The sequence below is a fragment of the Poecilia mexicana genome, unplaced genomic scaffold (genome assembly GCF_051168715.1).
Source record: "Poecilia mexicana isolate PSO_F unplaced genomic scaffold, ASM5116871v1 scaffold_17, whole genome shotgun sequence".
Taxonomy (NCBI): Eukaryota; Metazoa; Chordata; class Actinopteri; order Cyprinodontiformes; family Poeciliidae; genus Poecilia; species Poecilia mexicana.
In genome coordinates this window covers 7119294-7138427 of record NW_028263386.1, presented here as the reverse complement: position 1 = coordinate 7138427, position 19134 = coordinate 7119294, and the positions used below count along the sequence as shown (strand labels likewise).

At 35.4% G+C, this 19134-nt stretch overlaps 3 protein-coding genes across 3 annotated transcripts in view; 1 reads left to right on the top strand and 2 right to left on the bottom strand.

The window, feature by feature from the left end:
- Positions 1-4779, bottom strand: part of zfyve9a (zinc finger, FYVE domain containing 9a) — a 43411-nt gene extending 38632 nt beyond the window's left edge. The window contains exon 1 of the mRNA XM_088014586.1: positions 3790-4779. The gene's annotated coding sequence lies outside the window, so the exon portion shown is untranslated. The remainder of the gene's footprint in view (positions 1-3789) is intronic.
- A 2510-nt stretch (positions 4780-7289) lies between these two features.
- LOC106909812 (transcription factor BTF3 homolog 4-like) lies at positions 7290-11581 on the bottom strand. The gene is made up of 6 exons (XM_014976283.2): positions 11480-11581; positions 11046-11105; positions 9413-9526; positions 8924-9125; positions 7831-7890; positions 7290-7710 (listed from the first exon to the last, which is right to left on the bottom strand). Exons 2-6 carry the CDS (start codon positions 11097-11099, stop codon positions 7664-7666), a joined length of 477 nt encoding a protein of 158 aa, XP_014831769.1. The 5' UTR covers positions 11100-11105; positions 11480-11581; the 3' UTR covers positions 7290-7663.
- Positions 11582-12338: 757 nt separating this feature from the next.
- txndc12 (thioredoxin domain containing 12 (endoplasmic reticulum)) lies at positions 12339-19096 on the top strand. Its single transcript, XM_014976282.2, has 7 exons — positions 12339-12507; positions 14047-14107; positions 14307-14359; positions 15106-15179; positions 16040-16109; positions 17046-17129; positions 18129-19096. Exons 1-7 carry the CDS (start codon positions 12387-12389, stop codon positions 18206-18208), a joined length of 543 nt encoding a protein of 180 aa, XP_014831768.2. The 5' UTR covers positions 12339-12386; the 3' UTR covers positions 18209-19096.
- Positions 19097-19134: the final 38 nt, after the last annotated feature.

The following is a 19134-nucleotide window of genomic DNA, read 5'->3' as shown; positions in this document are numbered from 1 at the left end:
ATACTTTTTTTTTTCCCCTTTATTACATGAACACACTGGAGTGTTTCGTACACGTTTGAAAAATCCTTTAAACTCCATGGCAACCATTCAGCTGTGCAAAACGCCTGGGTGGACCTAGCCCCGCCTTTGAGGCGCAGCTCCTCCTCAGAGAAGCAGTTTCCAAGTTTTTGAGCTTCCGCTTCACAGAGCAGCTCCTTCAGACTAGCCAGCAGCAATTAGCAAACATCTAGTGGAACTGCTGAGCTCATTATATGAGCTACTTCTCAGAGCAACGCTGGTAAACATTTTAATAGAGGAACCTTGCTGTGATGACTTCCTGAAGGCGGAGTTTGAGAAAGAGAGAGTTTCAAGGCATCAAATCAGAAAGTAAAATTTATTTTAAGTCATATTCGATATATACAGGATTTTTATAACAACTGAAGGAAACATAGTTACTTGGTTGTGCTATAAAATGGCACTAATTACATTAGTTTGTAAATTCTGACAGTCAAAACAAAGAAGGATAAAATACGTAGTCCCTACAGGAAGTTGCAGTTCCAACTATTAATGTAAATTCACTTAGAACATGAGAAAAATGTCTTGTTATAAGTGAATTATCTGTCAATGGAACAAGTCATTTTTAATCAATATTAAGGAGTTATTGACATGAGACAAGCGCCTATCTCTTGCTGAAAAGTTTCTTGTAAGTTCGTTTTGACTTAGTTCAAGTGTGCCAAGATATTTCCACTAGAAAGTAGACAAAATAAGATTTTGTGTTTTTGCGGTGAGGACCAGTAACTGGGAGGAAGGAAATAAAGTAGCAGATTAAATGGATGACAAACAAAATGATGGCGATTCAGGCGTTTAGCTTCCATACTTCAGGATCCGTCCTACACTTTTCCTGAGAACAACAGAAATGCCGGGTCGGCAAGTTCACATCCTGCCAAGCAGCGCTTTCAGATCCAAACACGGCCAGACGATGGCTACTGAGGGCGGACAGAGGAAACCTCAAATGATCACTTCCTCCGTTTAAGAATGGCCTGACATCACTTTCTAACAACGCTGTCTCATGACTGAGTGACAAGCGGATTATGTAATTCTGGAGAACGCTGGGAGTTGTCCGTCTCTGACCCACGGAAACTTTGTGTGTTTGTGGTAAATTAAAGCAAAATGCACAAGAGGGGAATACCCCACTACAGTTTAGCTCAGACAGGTGGGGTCGGAAAGCTAAAGCCACTGAATTTTTAAGAGGAAGAGGAAAAAAAAATAGAAGTAGAGAGAGTTGCTTTGCTTCACAGCAACTGTCAGGAGTGATTACGAGCTCTCCGCTTTAGGTTTTGATCTACTTTAACCACCTCCAGACAATAAAGGCGGCGCTGGGAGACGAGCTGCCATCAGGGAGAGCCTTGTAATAATTTCTGAAAGCGTACAGTAACCTACATCTGGGGACGCTCTGCACACACCGCAGCCTGATTGGGCGCCTGCCGGATCGCTCGACTCAATGAGCCCCTCTGGGTTTTCAAAACCACCTTAAGATGGAGGTTCGGTGTCACCTTCTCTAACGACAGCAGAAACCCTCATCGAATGTCCAGTTTATGTTTCATGTCCTGAAAGAACTGCCAGTTAGTTCAGGCAACAGAGATGGCAGCAGTTCAGTGTAGAAAACTTTGCTAAAAAAGCATTAGCGGTGCACCGATAGCAGTTTCCTGGCCGATCGCAGATCAACAATCTTTTGACCTTATGATTCTGGGGGGTTTTTTTGTCTGAAATGTTGCTAAAAGTAGCAAGAAATTCATTGAGTTGGCAACAGTGGGGTTTCTATCGTAAGCTGCAAACATCCAAACATGACCTGGTGGGCTGGTCTGTCAGTCAAACCTCTCTCAGGAGAACAGAAGAGGATGGGTTGATTTTTAGACCTTTGCCGAAATAGATAAGGTTGGTGCATGAGATTGACTGCACATGTAAGTATCGGCCATCACAGATTTTTCAAAATTAAGGAAATTAGGGCAGATTTATCGATGCATCACTAAAAAGTATCTGCTTTTAGAAGAAACACATCAAAGCTGCACTGATTACTAAACTGCTGATGGGATTCAGCCAATTATACATTTGACAAATCCTTTAAAATAAGTTTTCACCGACATGAAAGTTTGGACTAATATCAATATCTGATGTTGATATTGATCTTATGGCTGACTACTGATATGTACTGATATCATACATACATATTTCTCTGCTGTTTCGACAACTTTGGAGAACAAAAAGCCCAGAAACAGATGGCAACAAGATAAAAATAAATACTGGTTGTTCATATCGGATCAATTTTATTTATTGGACCGATAAAAAAGCCCAGTGATTTAAAAATTTTTTTAATTTTTTTTATATTGACCAATACCTTTGTTTGTGCTGATATATTGTGCATCCCTACTTTAAAATAAAGAAAAATGTAAAACTGTAAAAAAGAGCAACCAAAACCAGAATAAATACATTTTCTTCTCTCAGATGTATAAATAAGTCCAAAACACATCTTTTGTTGTGGAAATTCAATGCATTTATTCCACAACAAAAGAGGAAAAACTACTGAAAACCTGCATTTGTTATGTTAGATCTATAAATAAAAAGATGGTTATCATTTTTAGGCAAAGTTTTTAAGAGCCCCAACTTGCAAACTTTTGGAACAGAACAAAAAATAAATGTTATGGATGGATGGACACATAAACGCATCAATAAGAGGACAGAGATGTGAGCAAAGTAAATGCACATATTTCCTTTTATTTCCATCCCTAAGCAGATGTGGAAAATAGTTGAATCTAATTTCATACTTTCCAGACTGCCTAGGAATCCTGGAAGGCTGCTTGCTTTCTCCTCTGTCTAAAATGGACTTTTTAATGTCTGAATTAATGAAAACAATAAAAGTAGGCTCTGGTTTAGGCCGTGTTTACTCATAACTCCACATATTGACCTCAACAACAGCCTGATGACCGGAGGAGATCAACTCTTATGAGCACATAGGTGACCATTAGCTGGGGTTATGTAACCAGAAGTGACACTGTAGCTGTGTCTGCAGGCCAAACCCTGCATCTCTGCATAAAAATATTTCAAAGGTAGCAAAGGTAAACAGGTGGAAAACAAAACTGCAGGGCTACATCGACCCTGCAAATTTGAAGGAAATCGCTGCAGTTTTGCGTTTGTTTGTTGCAAGAACTTGCTCTGTTGTGTTAGCTTTAGCTGACTTTATTCACATCTGTTCCCACCGCCACACGAGAAAAGGCCACCGATAAGTTTCGCACAAAATGTGACATAAAATCAGAAGTGATCATTATAATTCGGCTTGTTCATTTTGGGTAATAAAAAGGATATAAAGCGGTTGGGTTAAATGGCTCCGGTGATTCAGCGGGCAGTCGTGCGCGGCATGACGGCAGAAGCTCGCTGCTCTCGCGGACACTCACGCCGCCACCGACTCGGTGGTCACGTTGTTGGATTCCGGTTATAATGGTCACCTCAAAACGGCTCAACTTAAACCCGATATCAAATGGAGGTGTTTTCCTTTATTTTTTTACATTTATTTTTCCATGTGCTAGCACTACAGCTACAGCTTGAAACGCCACGCAGAGCGTGTTGTGTAATTGGCGTAGAAATCAGTGACCGTTAACTGCACCTTTTCGGGATTCCTCACACTTTACAAATAATAATAATAATTACTACCAACACCGTCCACTCACTTTCCTAACACCAAGTTGCCGTTGCAATGGCGGTTGGAGGGGCTAAGCAGAGCGGCGAAATGCCATAAAAACAAATCCAGTTACTCACCGGAGGAATCCTCCTCATCCTCTTATTTTTACGTAGATTCCCGCGGAGCCCCAGTGTTTCCTCCCGTCATAGCTAATCGCCTTTGGAAGCTATTTTTGAGTCTCCCCGTTTAGACTCTCTCCGACTCTGCCGTCTGCTCGACCCGAACAGCACTACTCGAAAAGTACAGCCGTTATCCTGCCGTAGTTGTGCAGAGGATCCCTCCCCCCGAAAAGGTTCAATACTGGGAAAATAGGGAGAAATGTTAAAAGTTCCAAAATGGACACCTCCAACTTCCGGTTTTACCTTTCAAAGTAATAGTTTTTTGTTTCTTTCATTTTACACCAACATAAATAATTAAGTGCAAAAAAAAAAAATTTAGATTGGTTTTGACATTTATTTTACAAATAAAAATCAGAAAGTATTATGCACATTTTTATTCAGCCCCCCTTTACAATGACACCCTCCAGAACAACCAATTATCAGAGTCCACCTGTGTTCATTTAATCACCATCAAGATTCAACCGCCCAGTTTTTGGAAAAGTGAGGGAGCAGAAAGTAGAGTGTAAGGCCCAAACCAGCAGGGCTAAATTCCTTATTTGCTTACAAACTTGATGAATAATGCTGTCAGAGGAGGATAGAGTACCCAGAAATTGTACTCTAGTAAGAGTAACACTAGTACTTTAACACATATTTACTCAGGTAAATGTAAGAAGTACCTATCAAAGAAATTATTAAAGCAAAAGTAAAAAAAAAAAAAAAATTTGGTGAAAAGGCTCCTCAGATTAAAGATCAAAATATCAAACAGACCAAAATACAAGTGGGAATAATTTTGGTATTTTACAGATCAAAATTAAAGTGATTAATAGAAATAACAAAATCAGGCAAAAGACACATTCTATTTCAAAATCAATTTCCTTCAATTAAAAAATATGAAGAAGCTTTAATAAAAACTGAAAGTGTGTGTGTCTTTGTCTGGTGAATTTCTGGTTAAAACAATGTTACTCATCATTCAGTGAAGTTACCAATAGAGTAACCAGAAATTTTACTCAAGTAGGCGTAGCAAACCTTAAAGTTAGTCAATAATAGTAATACTCCTGCAAAACTTTTCTTTTTCTTTCCCAAAAGGTTACTCAAATAAATGTAACAATTCACTTCCCAACTCAATGACTTTTTGCTAATATTATGAGCAGCTGTACTTTTACCATCTTTAATGGGAAAATCCTTTATACAAAGCAAAATGGTCATAATATGTTAGAGGTTTTAAAAAAGGATTGTGAGGACCAGATCTAAAGATCGTATAATACAGAGTAATAAGGTCAGGGCTTTTACTGTTGGAAAATTTCTAATTTCTATATTTAAAAGTAAAGGCTGACATATCTAGTGTTTTTCCTGAAATACACTACTTACATTTACTTAATTAGATATACTTGAGTAACTTTTAAAAAAAACCTAAACTTTTAGGAGTATTTTTGCTACACTGTACTTTTTACTTTTGAGTAATTTATTAAGTACCATTACTCATTCTTGAGTAAAATTTCTGTATTTTCTACCCACTGAATGAAGAACAAAGATGATTTAACCAAAAAATTCACCAGACACACACCTACAGTTTTTATTAAAGTTTCATATGTTTTTTATTGAAAGAAACTGATTTGGAAAATTTTTCTTTTGCCTAATTTTGTCATTTTTGTCCTTAAAATGCCAAAATTTCCACTTAATTTCATATTTTGGTCCGTCTGATTAAGTAATTTTTAAATATTAAATGATTGATCATTTGATCAGTAGCTCATACATTTTTACTCAGTAATATCCTATATAGATACATTCTACTTTTACTTGAGTAAAAATGTGTCATCACTACTCTTACTTGAGTACAATTTCTTGAGTACTCTACCCACCTCTGACTATGCGCAATAAAATTAGTTTAAAAAAAAAATAGTGATCGATTTCGGTATTACGAAATGCTTCGTGCTTTTATTGTGTAGGTGTCTGTGGTTGACTTCCGGCTTTGATGGCGGTTCTCTGTCAAACTTGACCCGGGCAGCTCAGGCTGCTGCTGCTCCCCGCAGCCCCGCTCTCTGCTCCGGGGTCCAGCCGCTGCAGCAGCAGGGACATGTCGGCCCAGTCTGGGCGGAAGGTGAGGTGGTGTGAGGCGCCCGGGGCGGATCCACAGCTCCGTCCCGCTCCCGGAGCCAGAAAGAAAAAAATAAAACAAGAAATGACTCATTCAGTAACCTTCATACTCAGTCAGGCCTCTCCGGGGATGACAGCAGAGAGCGAGCGGAGCCATTGATCAGCAGGATGCAGCATCGATACGGAGAGGTGATCAATGAAACAGGATGTAGTGTGGAAAAGCCATTCAGACACTGTTAGCCCTCCTCTTTCAAATTAGCATTTATAAATTATTTTATTGCCATTTTACTGCTGCTGCACCTATATTTCCTCCAGGGACAATAAATTCTACAGATACACATACATTAGGGTTATAAATTATTAATATTTTAACTTTTTATTTTTACTCTAATGTTGCTTAATAAACTCAAGTGCAAGAAGAAAATTTTCATCCACGTTTTTTTGCATTTTGCTCCGTTAACCTTCATCAGCTTTCCTGTTGTAGGAACAAACATCCCCACAGCATGATGCTGCCTCCACCAAAGCTTGTTTTATTGCTTACTACACTAACCCTGCTTTAAATTTCTCCACATCTTTGTCTCTGCTGTGTTTTCTGATCTTCAGGATGCAGAGTAAAAGTAAAATGTAGTCTTGAAAAAAATAACTTGGAAAGTATTTGGTAAAAAGTTTACTCGAGTACTGATTAACCGATCAAGTTATCAATCATTTAATATTTAAAAATTACATATTCAGACAGGCCAAAATGTAAAGTTAAGTGAAAATTTTGGTATTTTAAGCACAAAAATTACAATAATTCATATAAGTAACAAAAAATATCAAAATCAGGAAAAAGAAAATGTTTCCAAATATTTTTTTTAAAATAAAAAACTTATGAAACTAACAAAAACTGCACGAGTGTGTCTGTATCTGGTGAGTTTTTGGTTAAAACATGTTTGTTTTTCATTCAGTTGGTAAAAATGCAGAAATTTTACTCAAGTAAGAGTAAAAATACTTTATAATAAAGTTACTCAAGTAAAAGTAAAAAGTACAGCGTAATAAAAATACTCCTAAAAGTAAATTTTTTAAAAGTTACTCAAGTAAATGTAACTAGCTGCTACCCAACTGTCTGAGACTAAATTACATCAATAAAAAATGTTTTATTGGAAGGCATCGGATTAAAGGGGGCTTAATACAAAAGCAACATTAACTTTTATTTTTTTAAATAAACTTTGAAAACCACAAGAAAAAAAAAACACTTAAATTTTTTAGTTGTAACATGAAAAAATGGGAAAAATTGAGAAATCTGAATATTTTTGCTAAATTTAAAAACAAGCAGCTGATAAGGGAAGATATTAAGGGAAATATGCTCTGTTGGATAAAATAAGAGTAATAAAATGAAACATGAATAACCCAAAATGGTTTTATTAAATGCACAATCCTTGTTATAACGCTACTTACATCATTCACTAACTTTAATCATCATTTAAAGAATCTCTTAAATACCAGCTGTTTCATCACGTCAGAAGCTTATTTCCTAAGTAGTTGTGAATCTTTTGAGTGTCACAATTTCTAGCAAAACTCTGTATGATGTTTCTGTTTCTGCAGAACGTCGACACTAAATGATTCACTTATCTGTAGGTGATGCACTGCACCTTAAACAGTTTCCCCACCAGAGGAAATGACTTTTGCAAGTCTGCAAAACTTTAAAAAAACAAAAACAAAACAAAAAAAAAAAAGAGAATAGATATATAAAACATCAGGCTGAAGAAGAAGAATGTCATCAGTTCGCCTCGTTTTTGGATGCTTCATCGAAGTTCTCCACAAGATCTGTGAGGCGTAAAAGAAAAAATGATGTGTTAGAAATAAATGAACGCTAAGAAGAAACTAAAAGAGATTATATTTTAATTCTCTACGTCTCAAGTTGCTGTAAATTGTCTGAATCTCTACCTGGTACATCGTCGTCTTCTTCTTCTGCATTTTCTTCTTTCACAGCTTTCAGCTCCATTGCTGCAAAAACAACAAGCAAGAATTTTAAAATTACAATTAAGTGTTAAATGTAGGGCTGAAACAACTAATTGTAGTTAATCAATTATTGAAACAAACTAATTTAGTAATTAATCATTAACAGTAATACACGAACATGCCAGCAATTAAGCCAAAACTGTACAAAAAATATACACATTTCTTTATTTACAAATATTTTCTACTCAGAACTCATAAAGTTGCAGTTTTAGCTTCAAATTCTCTCTATATATATAAAAAAATATCCTATTAATCACCTTTTTCCTATCAATCATTATTAAATTATTGACAAAAAAAGCAGATCTTTTCACATGAAGTATTTTTTAGCTGCAGATATTTTATTACAGATGATCAAGCGTGCAGTAAAGGAATGCTATGTTATTACATTTTTAATAATTTACTTTTTTATTATTAAAAAAAGTTAATTATTTGTTTACTTGTATCTTTTAATATATTTATAATGATTAAATGAAAAATCTGCAGAATGTGCTCATTTTCTTACCCGATTAATCATCAAAATAATCAATAGATTACTAAAATAAATGTTAGTTGCAGCCCTAATTTTCCATCGTCTTCTCAACAATCTTTAAACAGTTTTCTCTGCTTTTCTTGCAGCTGGAGGTTTGCTGAATGTTTCCTCTGGGCATTCAGAGACTCTACGCAAATAAAATGCAAAAGTTTGTCTTCAAAGAAATGTGCAAAAGCTTGAAAGTCTAAAAAGTTCACATTTGTCCAAATTCATCCAAAACCAGCTGGTAGAGTCTGTTTGTGTCTGCAGGATGTTTGTTTGAGAAACGAGGGAAAGGATTCACTTTAAACGTTAATTATTTGGTTTCAATGCTCAGATCCTATTTTTTCCAAATCTGCAATCAAGAAGGCATCGTCTAATTAAATCAAATTTTAAAAAATAACATATGTGTTTGACACTTCCTTTCTTTTTTCTTAATATGCCTCACTAATCTAATTTGTTTAATAATATAAATTTACACATTAATCAGTTTAGTTCGTTTGCTCTTACATTGCCGTGGGAACTGCTCTGCTAGCTTGCGCAGGCTGCTGAGGCTGTCGGCCCCCAGCTGGCTCAGGATGCCCGGCAGCATCTCCGTCAGCTGCTTGGTCTCGGCGTGGCCTGTGATGGCGAAGGTGTTGGCCGACAGCGAAGCCTGAACTTTGGGGTTGTTGAAGTGAATCACCGTCCCGTCGTCTCTGATCATATTCACCTTAAGAAAAAAGGGAAAGAGTCGGGATTAGAGCGTCTATCCTGACCCGAGGGAAAATCAGAGCAGCAGTCTGTTTTAACACCAAATGCATTTGAGGAGTTGCGCTTTTTTATTTTTGTACTTTGTGTTTTCTGAAAGCTCTCTAAAAATAAAGCGGATGATGAAACGACTGGGGAACACTTTAGTCGGGCTTTTATCCTCCCTCGCGTCTTCTGACACGACACTTGATAAAAGATTCAGGATTCTGAGACAAAATATATCAAAACAGAGAAAAGCCGGATGCTCACCTCCTCTATTCCTGCTATGTTGTTCACTGCCAGCTTCTTCAGAGAGCCCTGCAGTTTCTTATCGTCAGCTGTTGCTGTTTTGTGAACAACCTTTTTCTTCCTGCGGGCCGTCCCCTGAGACAGCAACAGGTGATATAAAAAAAGGATTAGACTGCACACTGAACCCATTTATCAAAGATATATTCTGTTTTTTACCTGGTTAAAAACAACAAAGATTTCGTGAAAAACATTTGGAACACTTTATTGATAAACAAGTGTGCAAAATTTAAAAAATAAAATAATCCCAACAGCAGCAGACTAGCCAAAAAGACACACTGGGAATTTTAAAACCAACACTTAGTGGTTTTTATGCATTCATAAGCAAAATAGTTGAAAGAAACAAGAAGCGTTCAAAATTAAGTAAAAGAAAAATAATTTTCAATCAACAAGTAAATCAGAAATTGAATTATTAACCGCATTTAAGGTTAATAATCCTGAGTACTGGCAGACCTGAACAATGAAAACTTAAAACAGAACCTGTACAGCAACATCATGTAGGTCTCAAAACATCTGAAAAGCCAAAACATTATGATCCAATCTGAAGATATTTAACAAAAGATCAAATACAAAAACTCACTGAAAGTCTGAAACGGGTTACAAAATCATTTTTCAAGCTTTGAGACTTCAGGGAACCAGGTGGAGCAAAATGTGTTGGTGAACTTTTCTAGAATTACTCCAAGAGCAAAACGAAGACTTTACACATAAAATTTAGTCTGAGATGAATTATCCAACTTTTATTTGTTCACCTAGATTTACATTTCTGAACCTGGAATCTGTGTGTAACGTTTCTTAATCTTTTTGTTCCTCCTGGTCAGTAATCAGTGTTTGGGGTCGTTCTAACCCTTCATTCTGCAAAAGCAGTGACATCACATGTTTGATCTATTATATAGAATAGAAAACCGTATTTCTACCAGACATTTAAACAATTAAGATTCAAATATACTTTATTTGAATCTTAAACAAGATTCAAATAATCCCTTTTAATCCCAAAAGGAAATGAAATGCTGTTTTATTGATGATATTCATGGTACTTCTACTGATTTAGGGCCTTTAAAAAATGCTTTTCCAGCAGCAAATTCCATCAAAAGTTATTTTTGATAATATTTTTAGAATTTAATCTTACAATAATGTAAAATGTAAGGTATTTTCACTGGTAAAAAAACAAACAAACGGGGGATATATATAGTCTAAGCAATTAAAACCAAATATTTATCCAAGATGATATATTGGAGTTTTCAGAGTGATAGTTTAAAAAATATATATATACAAAACAAAGCAAGTTCCTACTTGTATAAAACTGCGTGAACCCAGATAATTTACCTGATGAAAGACTGAAGAAGCTTGTTGGTGTACACCAGAAATAACAAATATTGCCACCTAGTGTGTGTAGAAAAATGGGCCCAAAGCCTCAGAGGCCTCAGATGAAGAGGGGGTAATGTTCTGCCTGACAACAGAAATGCTGAGGTCAGGAGGAAAAATGTGGCAGGTGCCAAACACCAACACACTTCTTAACAAAAACAACTGACCCAAGGCAGAACTAATCTGAATCAACTGGTTTCCAAATGAGAGATGCGAACAAGACTGAAAACGGTACCTTTCCTCCTATCCGGACCTGAGCTTGAAGTTTGGCTAGCTTCTCTTGATTCATAGTGTTCTGTGAAGCAAAACAAACTTAATCCAAACCAGACTTCACACAAACACACAAATATACAAACAACTTGCTTTATGATGACTGAGCAGAAACCTGAAAACACTTCATATAACACTGATATTAAACTCAGTAATTAGGACTTAATCAACACAATGATTTTGAGTAGACTTTATTATTTCGAAATAAGATTTCCGTCGGCTGTTAAGCTAAGTAGTTTGCTAGAACGAGCTTAACTGGGCTAACGTTAGCTTTAAGGTTAAAATAACACAAAATAATTAAAGTGAAATTAATACTGACTTCTCTAAAGATTAGCGATAGTATTCAAACGATAGAATAAGCACACGAGGTGTTTTAATCAAAGTAAACGGCGTATTTACCTGTAATAAAGGATTATGTGTCCGTTGAACAGATCTTGCTACGAATGAAGTAGCACGGGCTAGAGCACAAGTTAGCACTAGCACAATTAATTTCCGGTTATGATTTCCAGAATAAATTTTCAATCATTTATTTTTTTTAAATTATTCAAGATTATTTGAAGATAATTTTTTTTAAAAATATAACTTATCTGTGCAGAATGTACATCACAATCAAACCACATGGAGTAGGTAAAAAAATAACAGTTTTCACGAGTCTGTTAGAGCTTTTAAATTGAAATTTTCATATGCATTTCCGGTTTCATAATGACCTTTTCTCGTTTAACTTTGTCCAAGGCAGCGCAGAGAACCACGCGGTTGTGTGGATGTGATGTCACGTGGGCTGTTTTCAGAGAAATGGGAAAAAATGCTCTGGGCCAATAAGAAGCAAATGTCGCATCTTTGAGGGGCGGGTTCCTAACTTTAATGGTGCGTTTAATTTACACTCAGATGTCGGAATTCCACATCTTAGCTCGGAAAATATAAACCGGAACAGTCAACCTTGAGTTTATGATACGTTTTCGGCCATGACTGGAAAATAGGGGGGCGGGGGGGGAATTAACTATCCTTATTCATATTTTTGTCTGTTTTTGTGTCAGTCAAACAGATAACACTGTACAAGAGCTACTCACAAATGTAATCCGTTAGATTACAAATGGATAAAATGCAGAGGAATACATTGAAGCTAGTCTGCTCACGGAGTGTTAAAAATAGCAAATACCACTGGTTGGAGGTGACGTCATTTTCATAGCCGTGTCTGATTTTCCAGGTGAATGGAACGCAGCATAAGAAAACTTACTTTTATTGTGAAACGTTTCTGGTTGGACATCCGGGTCGTGATCGCTAACCATTACTTGTTAGCAACAACTGTATGAGAAGAAAGGTAGCCAAAATGCAATCGTCTGTAGTTCCTATCATAGTTTTCTCATTGTTTCAGTTCTTACTTTATATTTCGTGTTTCGAGGAGGTTGTTGAAGCAGCTAATGGAAGAGGTGAGTTTATATTTGAAGTAAAATTGATTTAAGTAGGTTACATGTTTGTAGCCTCATTGAAAGTGTTCACAATGTGTGCGTTCTTGCAGGCTTTTCAAAACGTTTTTCATCGCGGACAGATATTCACTTCCAGTATTTCTGGTTTGCCTGGTTTTTACTGCCAATGTAATAGTTACAAATATTGTCTCAAAAAGAAAAAATATATGTACATTATTCTAAAACGTAGATTTACAAACATGTTCGTTAAAAAAGTGACTTTCGTTACTGAAATTAAATTTGAAACAGTTAAATTTGATCAGAATTAAAAAAAAAACAAAAATTAAAGCCAGGTTGTAAAAAGTTACATAACTTAATATGCTACCCAGATGTATTTAATATTTTTTTTGTTGTACTTTCCCTTCCTTGGAAAGCACAAGGTGAAAGTGGAGTGGAATAACTATCATGCAACAGAACCAGATCCAGTCTGATCCATAAGAAACAGATAAAATAACAGCAACGGCCTACAAATTGTTTTCTTTTGTAAGAATAAACGTAGTTAAAAGCAGCAGTCGTTCTGTTATCGACCTTATCTAGAAAGCAGAAGCAGAGAGCCAAGGACGCTTTCTGTTTAACAGATAAACAAATAAAAACACAGAGTTAATGACAACAATAGCCAAGTCTATGACTGTGTTCCAACAAAAAGACACAGGTGAACACATAAGCGTTTCCCTGACGGTACTTTCTTAGTCAAAGAAAAACAAAGAGATAACACAAAGTTACTGGGAACAATGGCTCTGTTTTTGTCTCCATCCAGGGAATAGAAGCAGCTAATCACAGTTTAAAAAAAAAAAACAGACTGGAGTAGACTAAAAAAAAAAGCAATTTTATGAAAGTGCGATATAATCAGAGCAGTAATTAAACCCAAACTTTGTAAAATTTAAGCATTGTGCACTTAAGATAATCAAAAATGCCTTCTTTGTCTGTAAATATGTTCTACTCAGAACTCAAGTGGCGTAGTTTTAGCTTCAAATCGCCTACTAAGCACATTTTGCTATCCAAATATTAATCATTTAATCCAAAAAAAATAATCAACACATTCACTATACAGTGTAGAAAAAGTTATATTTTATCAGCAGATGAGTCCTGATAAAGCATTCACTAAAGGAATGCTATGTTGTTGCATTTCAAGCAAAAAAAAGTCTTATTTTATTAAGGATTATTTGCATCTTTTAATGTATTTCTAATATATAAAAACATTTTAAAATCTGCAGAATGTGCCAATTTACTTTATCCAATTAATCGCCAGAATAATCGAGAACTAAAGTAATTGTCAGCTGCAGTTGTAGTCTTAACATTAAGGTGTACTTTGGAAGGTGTTGCATACCAAAGCAATCAGCTGGTCCCTATGCTATTGGTTAAAACCCAAATCAACCTGCAGTCTAAAATAATAGTTCTTAAGACTTGTATGAAAGTAAAAGGTTGTAGGTTGGTGTTGTGTTCTCAGACGCTCAGACCCGCCCTGCTGTGTGTAAATACGACACCGGTTCTTTGTTCCAACAGGATTTGGAGATAATATCCACTGGAGGACGCTGGAAGATGGCAAGAAAGAGGCTGAGGCCAGGTGAGCTGAAGCTCCATTTCTAGTTGGGCAAACATTAACCTGTGACCTAAAAAGCGTAAGGAACACCACACCTTTATGACGGCCGCAGACTGGAGCAGATGAACAATGGCCTCTCTGTTACTGCTAAAAAAGAAGTTTTTTTTTTTTTTTTTTCATTTAGCTGCAGCTCTTTTCTGATCTCATGTTGTTGCTTTGACAGCGGGCTCCCAGTCATGGTCATCATCCACAAGAGCTGGTGTGGAGCCTGTAAAGGTATAAAACCGTTTACCCTTTTTTTTTTTTTTTACTGCAGGGGGTTGAGAGCAGCTACTGCTCTTTTAATGAGTCCTTAATAAAAAAAGAGACGCAAAAACTGTATTTTGGGATTCAGTCAGGGTTGAAAATAGTTTCAAAAGAAAAGTGTGTTGAAAAAGATGTTGGAAAACTTAAGACTTGACAATAAATAAATAATAAATATCGCAATAGACACATGATCAATAATAAATACATAACACATCCGGAACCGCACTGCATTCTGGGACGTTAGCTGCTCCACCTCTCACTGCCAGCTAAATGAGGCTGGTGGAATCTTTTTGGTTACCTAGCAACTCGCTCATTCTTTGGTTACCTGGCAACAACCTGCTAGGTAACTGACACAGCAGTAGTTTAAAGTTTCACCGCTGTGCCTCATAACTGCTGAATATTAAACAACTGTGGATAAAACAAGAGGTCATGTCACCATTTGTGCCTGTATTTCAGATGTTTAAAACAACAAAAAGCTTATAATCATTGATATTGATCATTTTTGGGATTGATTGATATTATTGTGATGCATGTTTCAGCCATGTTGTTAAGCACTAGATGAAGTGAAAGCATTTGTACATAGTTTAGGTATTTTGATGTTTTCAATTAGCATTTTAAGGATCAAATTTATAAAATTGAAAGATTTAAAGATGTTTAATTACAAACTAAAAGCAGTGATTTTTTTCTTCTAAATGATCCCACTGTTGTATTTTCAGCGCTGAAGCCCAAATTTGCTGAATCCAAGGAAATCTCAGAACTGGCACACAACTTTATAATGGTGAACCTGGAGGTAAGAAAGGACTGCATCTTCAGCACATCTCTTTTTACTCTCGCCTCACTTTCTTCATTTTCTTTTTCAAAAAACTTGTCCATCTTTTTATTGAGCTAGACTTTGAAGCGGAAAAAAATTATTTGAAGCTGAAAAGACTTGGAGGGAGGGGGAGAGACATCTGAAACTAGAAAAAAATCAAAGTGATTTGAAACTGAAAAAAAATATTCAGTTTGAAATCGATTTGAAGCTGAAAAACATGTAAAACTGAAAATATCTGATAAGAAAAAATGAAAGTAGAAAAAATATTTGATGCCGAAAAATTTTGAAACTAAAAGAAATATTTGAAATTGGGGGAAAAATTTTGAAATTGGAAAATAAATGTGGATCTAGAAAAAACATTTAGGATAAAGAAATGACTTAAAAGTGAAAAAGATTAGAAACAGAAAATATTTGGAGCTGAAAAAAATACTAAAAACTTAAATATTTGAAATGGGGAAAAATTATTAGAAACTGAAACATTGAAACAAAATATTAAAACTGAAAATAAGTATTTGAAAATAGAAAAAATGTAACTCAGTTTTCAATCTTCCATGATTTGGAGAAATTTGAAGTTGAAAAACATTTGAAATTAAAAAAAATGTTGATGCTGAAATTCTGAAATCAAAAAAACATTTGAAAAGTAACGAAGCTGAAAAAAATGTAAAGTGGAAAATTTATTTGAAACCGGGGAAAAAAGTAAAAAAATAAAAAAAAGGTCTTCAGTTTCAAAAAGACTGATAAAAATCAGCAACAAACTCAACTTTATGGCCACAATTTAGCTCCATACAGTGCTCGCACTCCATGCAGTCGGTGTGTAAATGTCTCTGCTGTCTGAACAGGATGAAGAGGAGCCGAAGGATCAGGCCTTCAGCCCGGACGGCGGATACATTCCTCGAATTCTCTTCCTCGGTATGAAAATCGTTGTCTGGGTGAACAACCTCTGGGATTCCTGTTGCAGGAATGTTTCTGCAAAAAAAGCTGCAGTTTGTAGTGAAGCTGCAAACATGTCTGACGAAAGAAACAACCAGCAAGAAAGATGTTCAAAAGCTGCAAATAGTGTTTGCATTTTATGATTATTAAGATGTCTGAGAACATTTTAGAGAATATCTGCAGAGATAATTAGTTTTTATTGCATTTTTTGTAGAACAAGCGAACATTTCCCGGTTAAACAAAAATAAAATTTTCAATTCTACTGCACTGGAACTTAGCTTAATAATAAAGTAAGTATTTCTCACCTTGTGTAAAAGTTGTGCAGGATGTAGTTCTACTCATGGATTTTTAAATAGATGATATTTCTAATTTAATTTCTCTATTTAAAGGGGATATTTAGTTATTTAATAGGACATTCATTTCATAATTCATTCATATTTAATACAATAATTTAGTTTTTTCCCATTTTGCCATAAACCTCAGGGCTCACACATCACTGTGATTCTGAAAATCATCTTCTGACCTCAAAGTTGGCATCCTGTGGCCCTCCTGGGGTTCCCGACCCTCACTTTGGGAAACTTTGCTCTAAATTCTACCAATTTAACTTTTTTTTTTTTTTTTTTGATTAGTCACTTGAACTGCAAAATTTCTTAAATTTAATCGCTGTTTAACTACAAATTTACATTTGTTGTAGCCACCAACCTCGATTGTTACATTTTTTTGCAAAGTGAATTCAATACCTTCTTGAATGAGTTGCTTGTTTCTTTTATTAAATCTGTAAGATGTAAAATGAGCTCTATTTTATTTAACATTGATTTTATACATTTGATTCAATGCTTAAGGATAAAATAAAAATGAACTTTTATTGTTTTGTTTATATTTGAGATTTTTGTGTGGCTCTTATTCTGTCCTCAGATCCCAGTGGCAAAGTTCATCCTGAAATCACCAACAGGAACGGGAATCCCAGTTACAAATACTTCTACAGCAGCGCAGAACAAGGTGAAAGAAATTGATTCAGCAAATTCAAACAAACTGATTTAAACCTTGAAAGTGTTGATTGTGGTTCCACAGGATTTCTGGAGGCGATTCTTTGTACTTTGGGTGATTTTATTTCTTCCACACTTTTTCTATGCAGTTGTTTACTTGATTATAGTGCAGCAGATTCTTGAAAAATGTAGGAAATTAGATGAGTGAAAAACAAAATTTACACTGGTTTTACAATTTAATATAAAAAAAATTAACAAACCCAGACACAACGGCGTTTTGGGGCCATTAGAGACAAAGTTTCTGCCAAAAAACTTGGAAATTTCAGAGTTTGAAAAGTTAAAAATGTTTCACTTTTAAAATTCATATTTATAAGTTTGTAGAAAATTTCTGAGATTAATCTCAAATTTTGAGTTTTTTTCTCGTAAGTTTTTGACTTTCAAACTCAGACATTTTAAATGTTTTCTTTTTTAAAGACAATTTAAGTTTATGCTCAAATTTTTAACTTTTGAGAATAAAATCAAATATTTGAGTTTTTTAGAATTTAATACTAAAAGAAATTAACTTATAAAATTAGTTAAATTAAATAATTTTTTTTTTCTTTAAGAAAATTTGAGATTTTAACTTTTCAAACAGAAATCTCAGAAATTTCCAGAGATTTTTCTTGCAAATTTTTTGGTGTTTGGAGGTCAGAATTATTATTTCTTAGAAAACTTAGTTTTTTGTTGTACTTTTTAGACATGTCAAACAAAAATATCAGAAATTTCCTTCACAAATGTTTGACTTTTCAAAATCAGAAATTTTCAGTTTTTTTATTTAGAACATTTTTGAGATTCTCAAAATGTGAGGACTTTTTTTTGCAGAAATTTACTCTGTCGTTTGTCTACCCACAAAGCCCCTGAAACGCTGTCGCACCAAGCACACTTAGAAAGATTACAATAAAACGTGTGGCGTTGGAAGCAGAAACTCGGATGATTCTTCGCTGATATGTTTGCTTTCTGGTTCCTCCGTCAGTTGTGTCTGGGATGAAGGAGGCGCAGGAGAAGCTGACGGGCGACGCCTTCAAGCGAGGCCACACAGGAGACGAGCTGTGAGGAGCTGCGGGGCTCCACCGAGGCTGTAAGGGCTACACTTCCTCTAGACGAGCTGCTGGCGAAGCCCCTCTAATATTTATACGTCTAACGGTAGAAAGTAGGCTCAGTTTCAGCCGATTTTTAAAACCACGGGTGCATGATCGTTCCTTTCTGTCCTGCATGGTTTTCTAAGCTCTCAAATCAATCAACCATGTATGTTTATAAGTTACTCTTTAGTAAATGTCAATGCAATTTACTGTACTTGGTGTCTGTAGAGGATGTAAGCGAGTCAAGCTGAGCCACGGTTCCTTTTGTTAGCTCCCAGCTGCGTACACTGTTCACTGTTTTTATTAGAGGCATAAATACTCCTTTGGCATTTACAAGTCGATGATTATAATTTCATATGTACATAAATGTTTTTGTTTTTTTTAAGTGAAACCTCAGTTCTTACTAAAAGAAATGCTCAAATTTATTTAATCAGAAAAACGTTATTAGAGAATTTGCTTCATTTGGTCATAATTGGTTTATTTTTTTAAATTTTGTTTTAGTTGCTAATCTATAGTTTAGAAAGTAGGAGCATGGTTGAAGACTGTTGTGCCAAAGATAAACAGTATTTTAATAAAAATAAACCCTTAATTTTTGACCACTAATCCTCTCTCCCTCTGCAGCGACGTGCTTCCAAAGATCCTCTGCTGTATTTTACTTCTGCTTTCTACCTGATTTACTTTCACTTTATCTTATCATATATATTCCTGCCATATTACGTGTACTAGGTTCTGCTTTTCTTCCGTTTCTGCTGCATGTGATTGAACAATCTCATCTTTTTTTTAAACTCATAAGGGAAAGAAAAGCCGATTTATGTGTCTTGATGTATTTTATACACGTGGAAATAAAAGTTTGTTGTATCGAGTTGTTTTATGAGTTTGGTGTATTAAAGACACGACAAA

What these genes read in the sequence shown, in the direction of transcription:
- txndc12 (XM_014976282.2), top strand. Translation starts at nt 12,387, where the DNA reads ATGAGAAGAAAGGTAGCCAAAATGCAATCGTCTGTAGTTCCTATCATA. An exon ending in TGAAGCAGCTAATGGAAGAG is followed by an intron (nt 12,508 to 14,046) that starts GTGAGTTTATAT and finishes TTGTTCCAACAG; the next exon opens with GATTTGGAGATAATATCCAC. An exon ending in AAGAAAGAGGCTGAGGCCAG is followed by an intron (nt 14,108 to 14,306) that starts GTGAGCTGAAGC and finishes TTGCTTTGACAG; the next exon opens with CGGGCTCCCAGTCATGGTCA.
- LOC106909812 (XM_014976283.2), bottom strand. Translation starts at nt 11,099, where the DNA reads ATGAATCAAGAGAAGCTAGCCAAACTTCAAGCTCAGGTCCGGATAGGA. An exon ending in ACATAGCAGGAATAGAGGAG is followed by an intron (nt 9,126 to 9,412) that starts GTGAGCATCCGG and finishes TTTTTTCTTAAG; the next exon opens with GTGAATATGATCAGAGACGA. An exon ending in AGAGCAGTTCCCACGGCAAT is followed by an intron (nt 7,891 to 8,923) that starts GTAAGAGCAAAC and finishes TTGTTTTTGCAG; the next exon opens with CAATGGAGCTGAAAGCTGTG.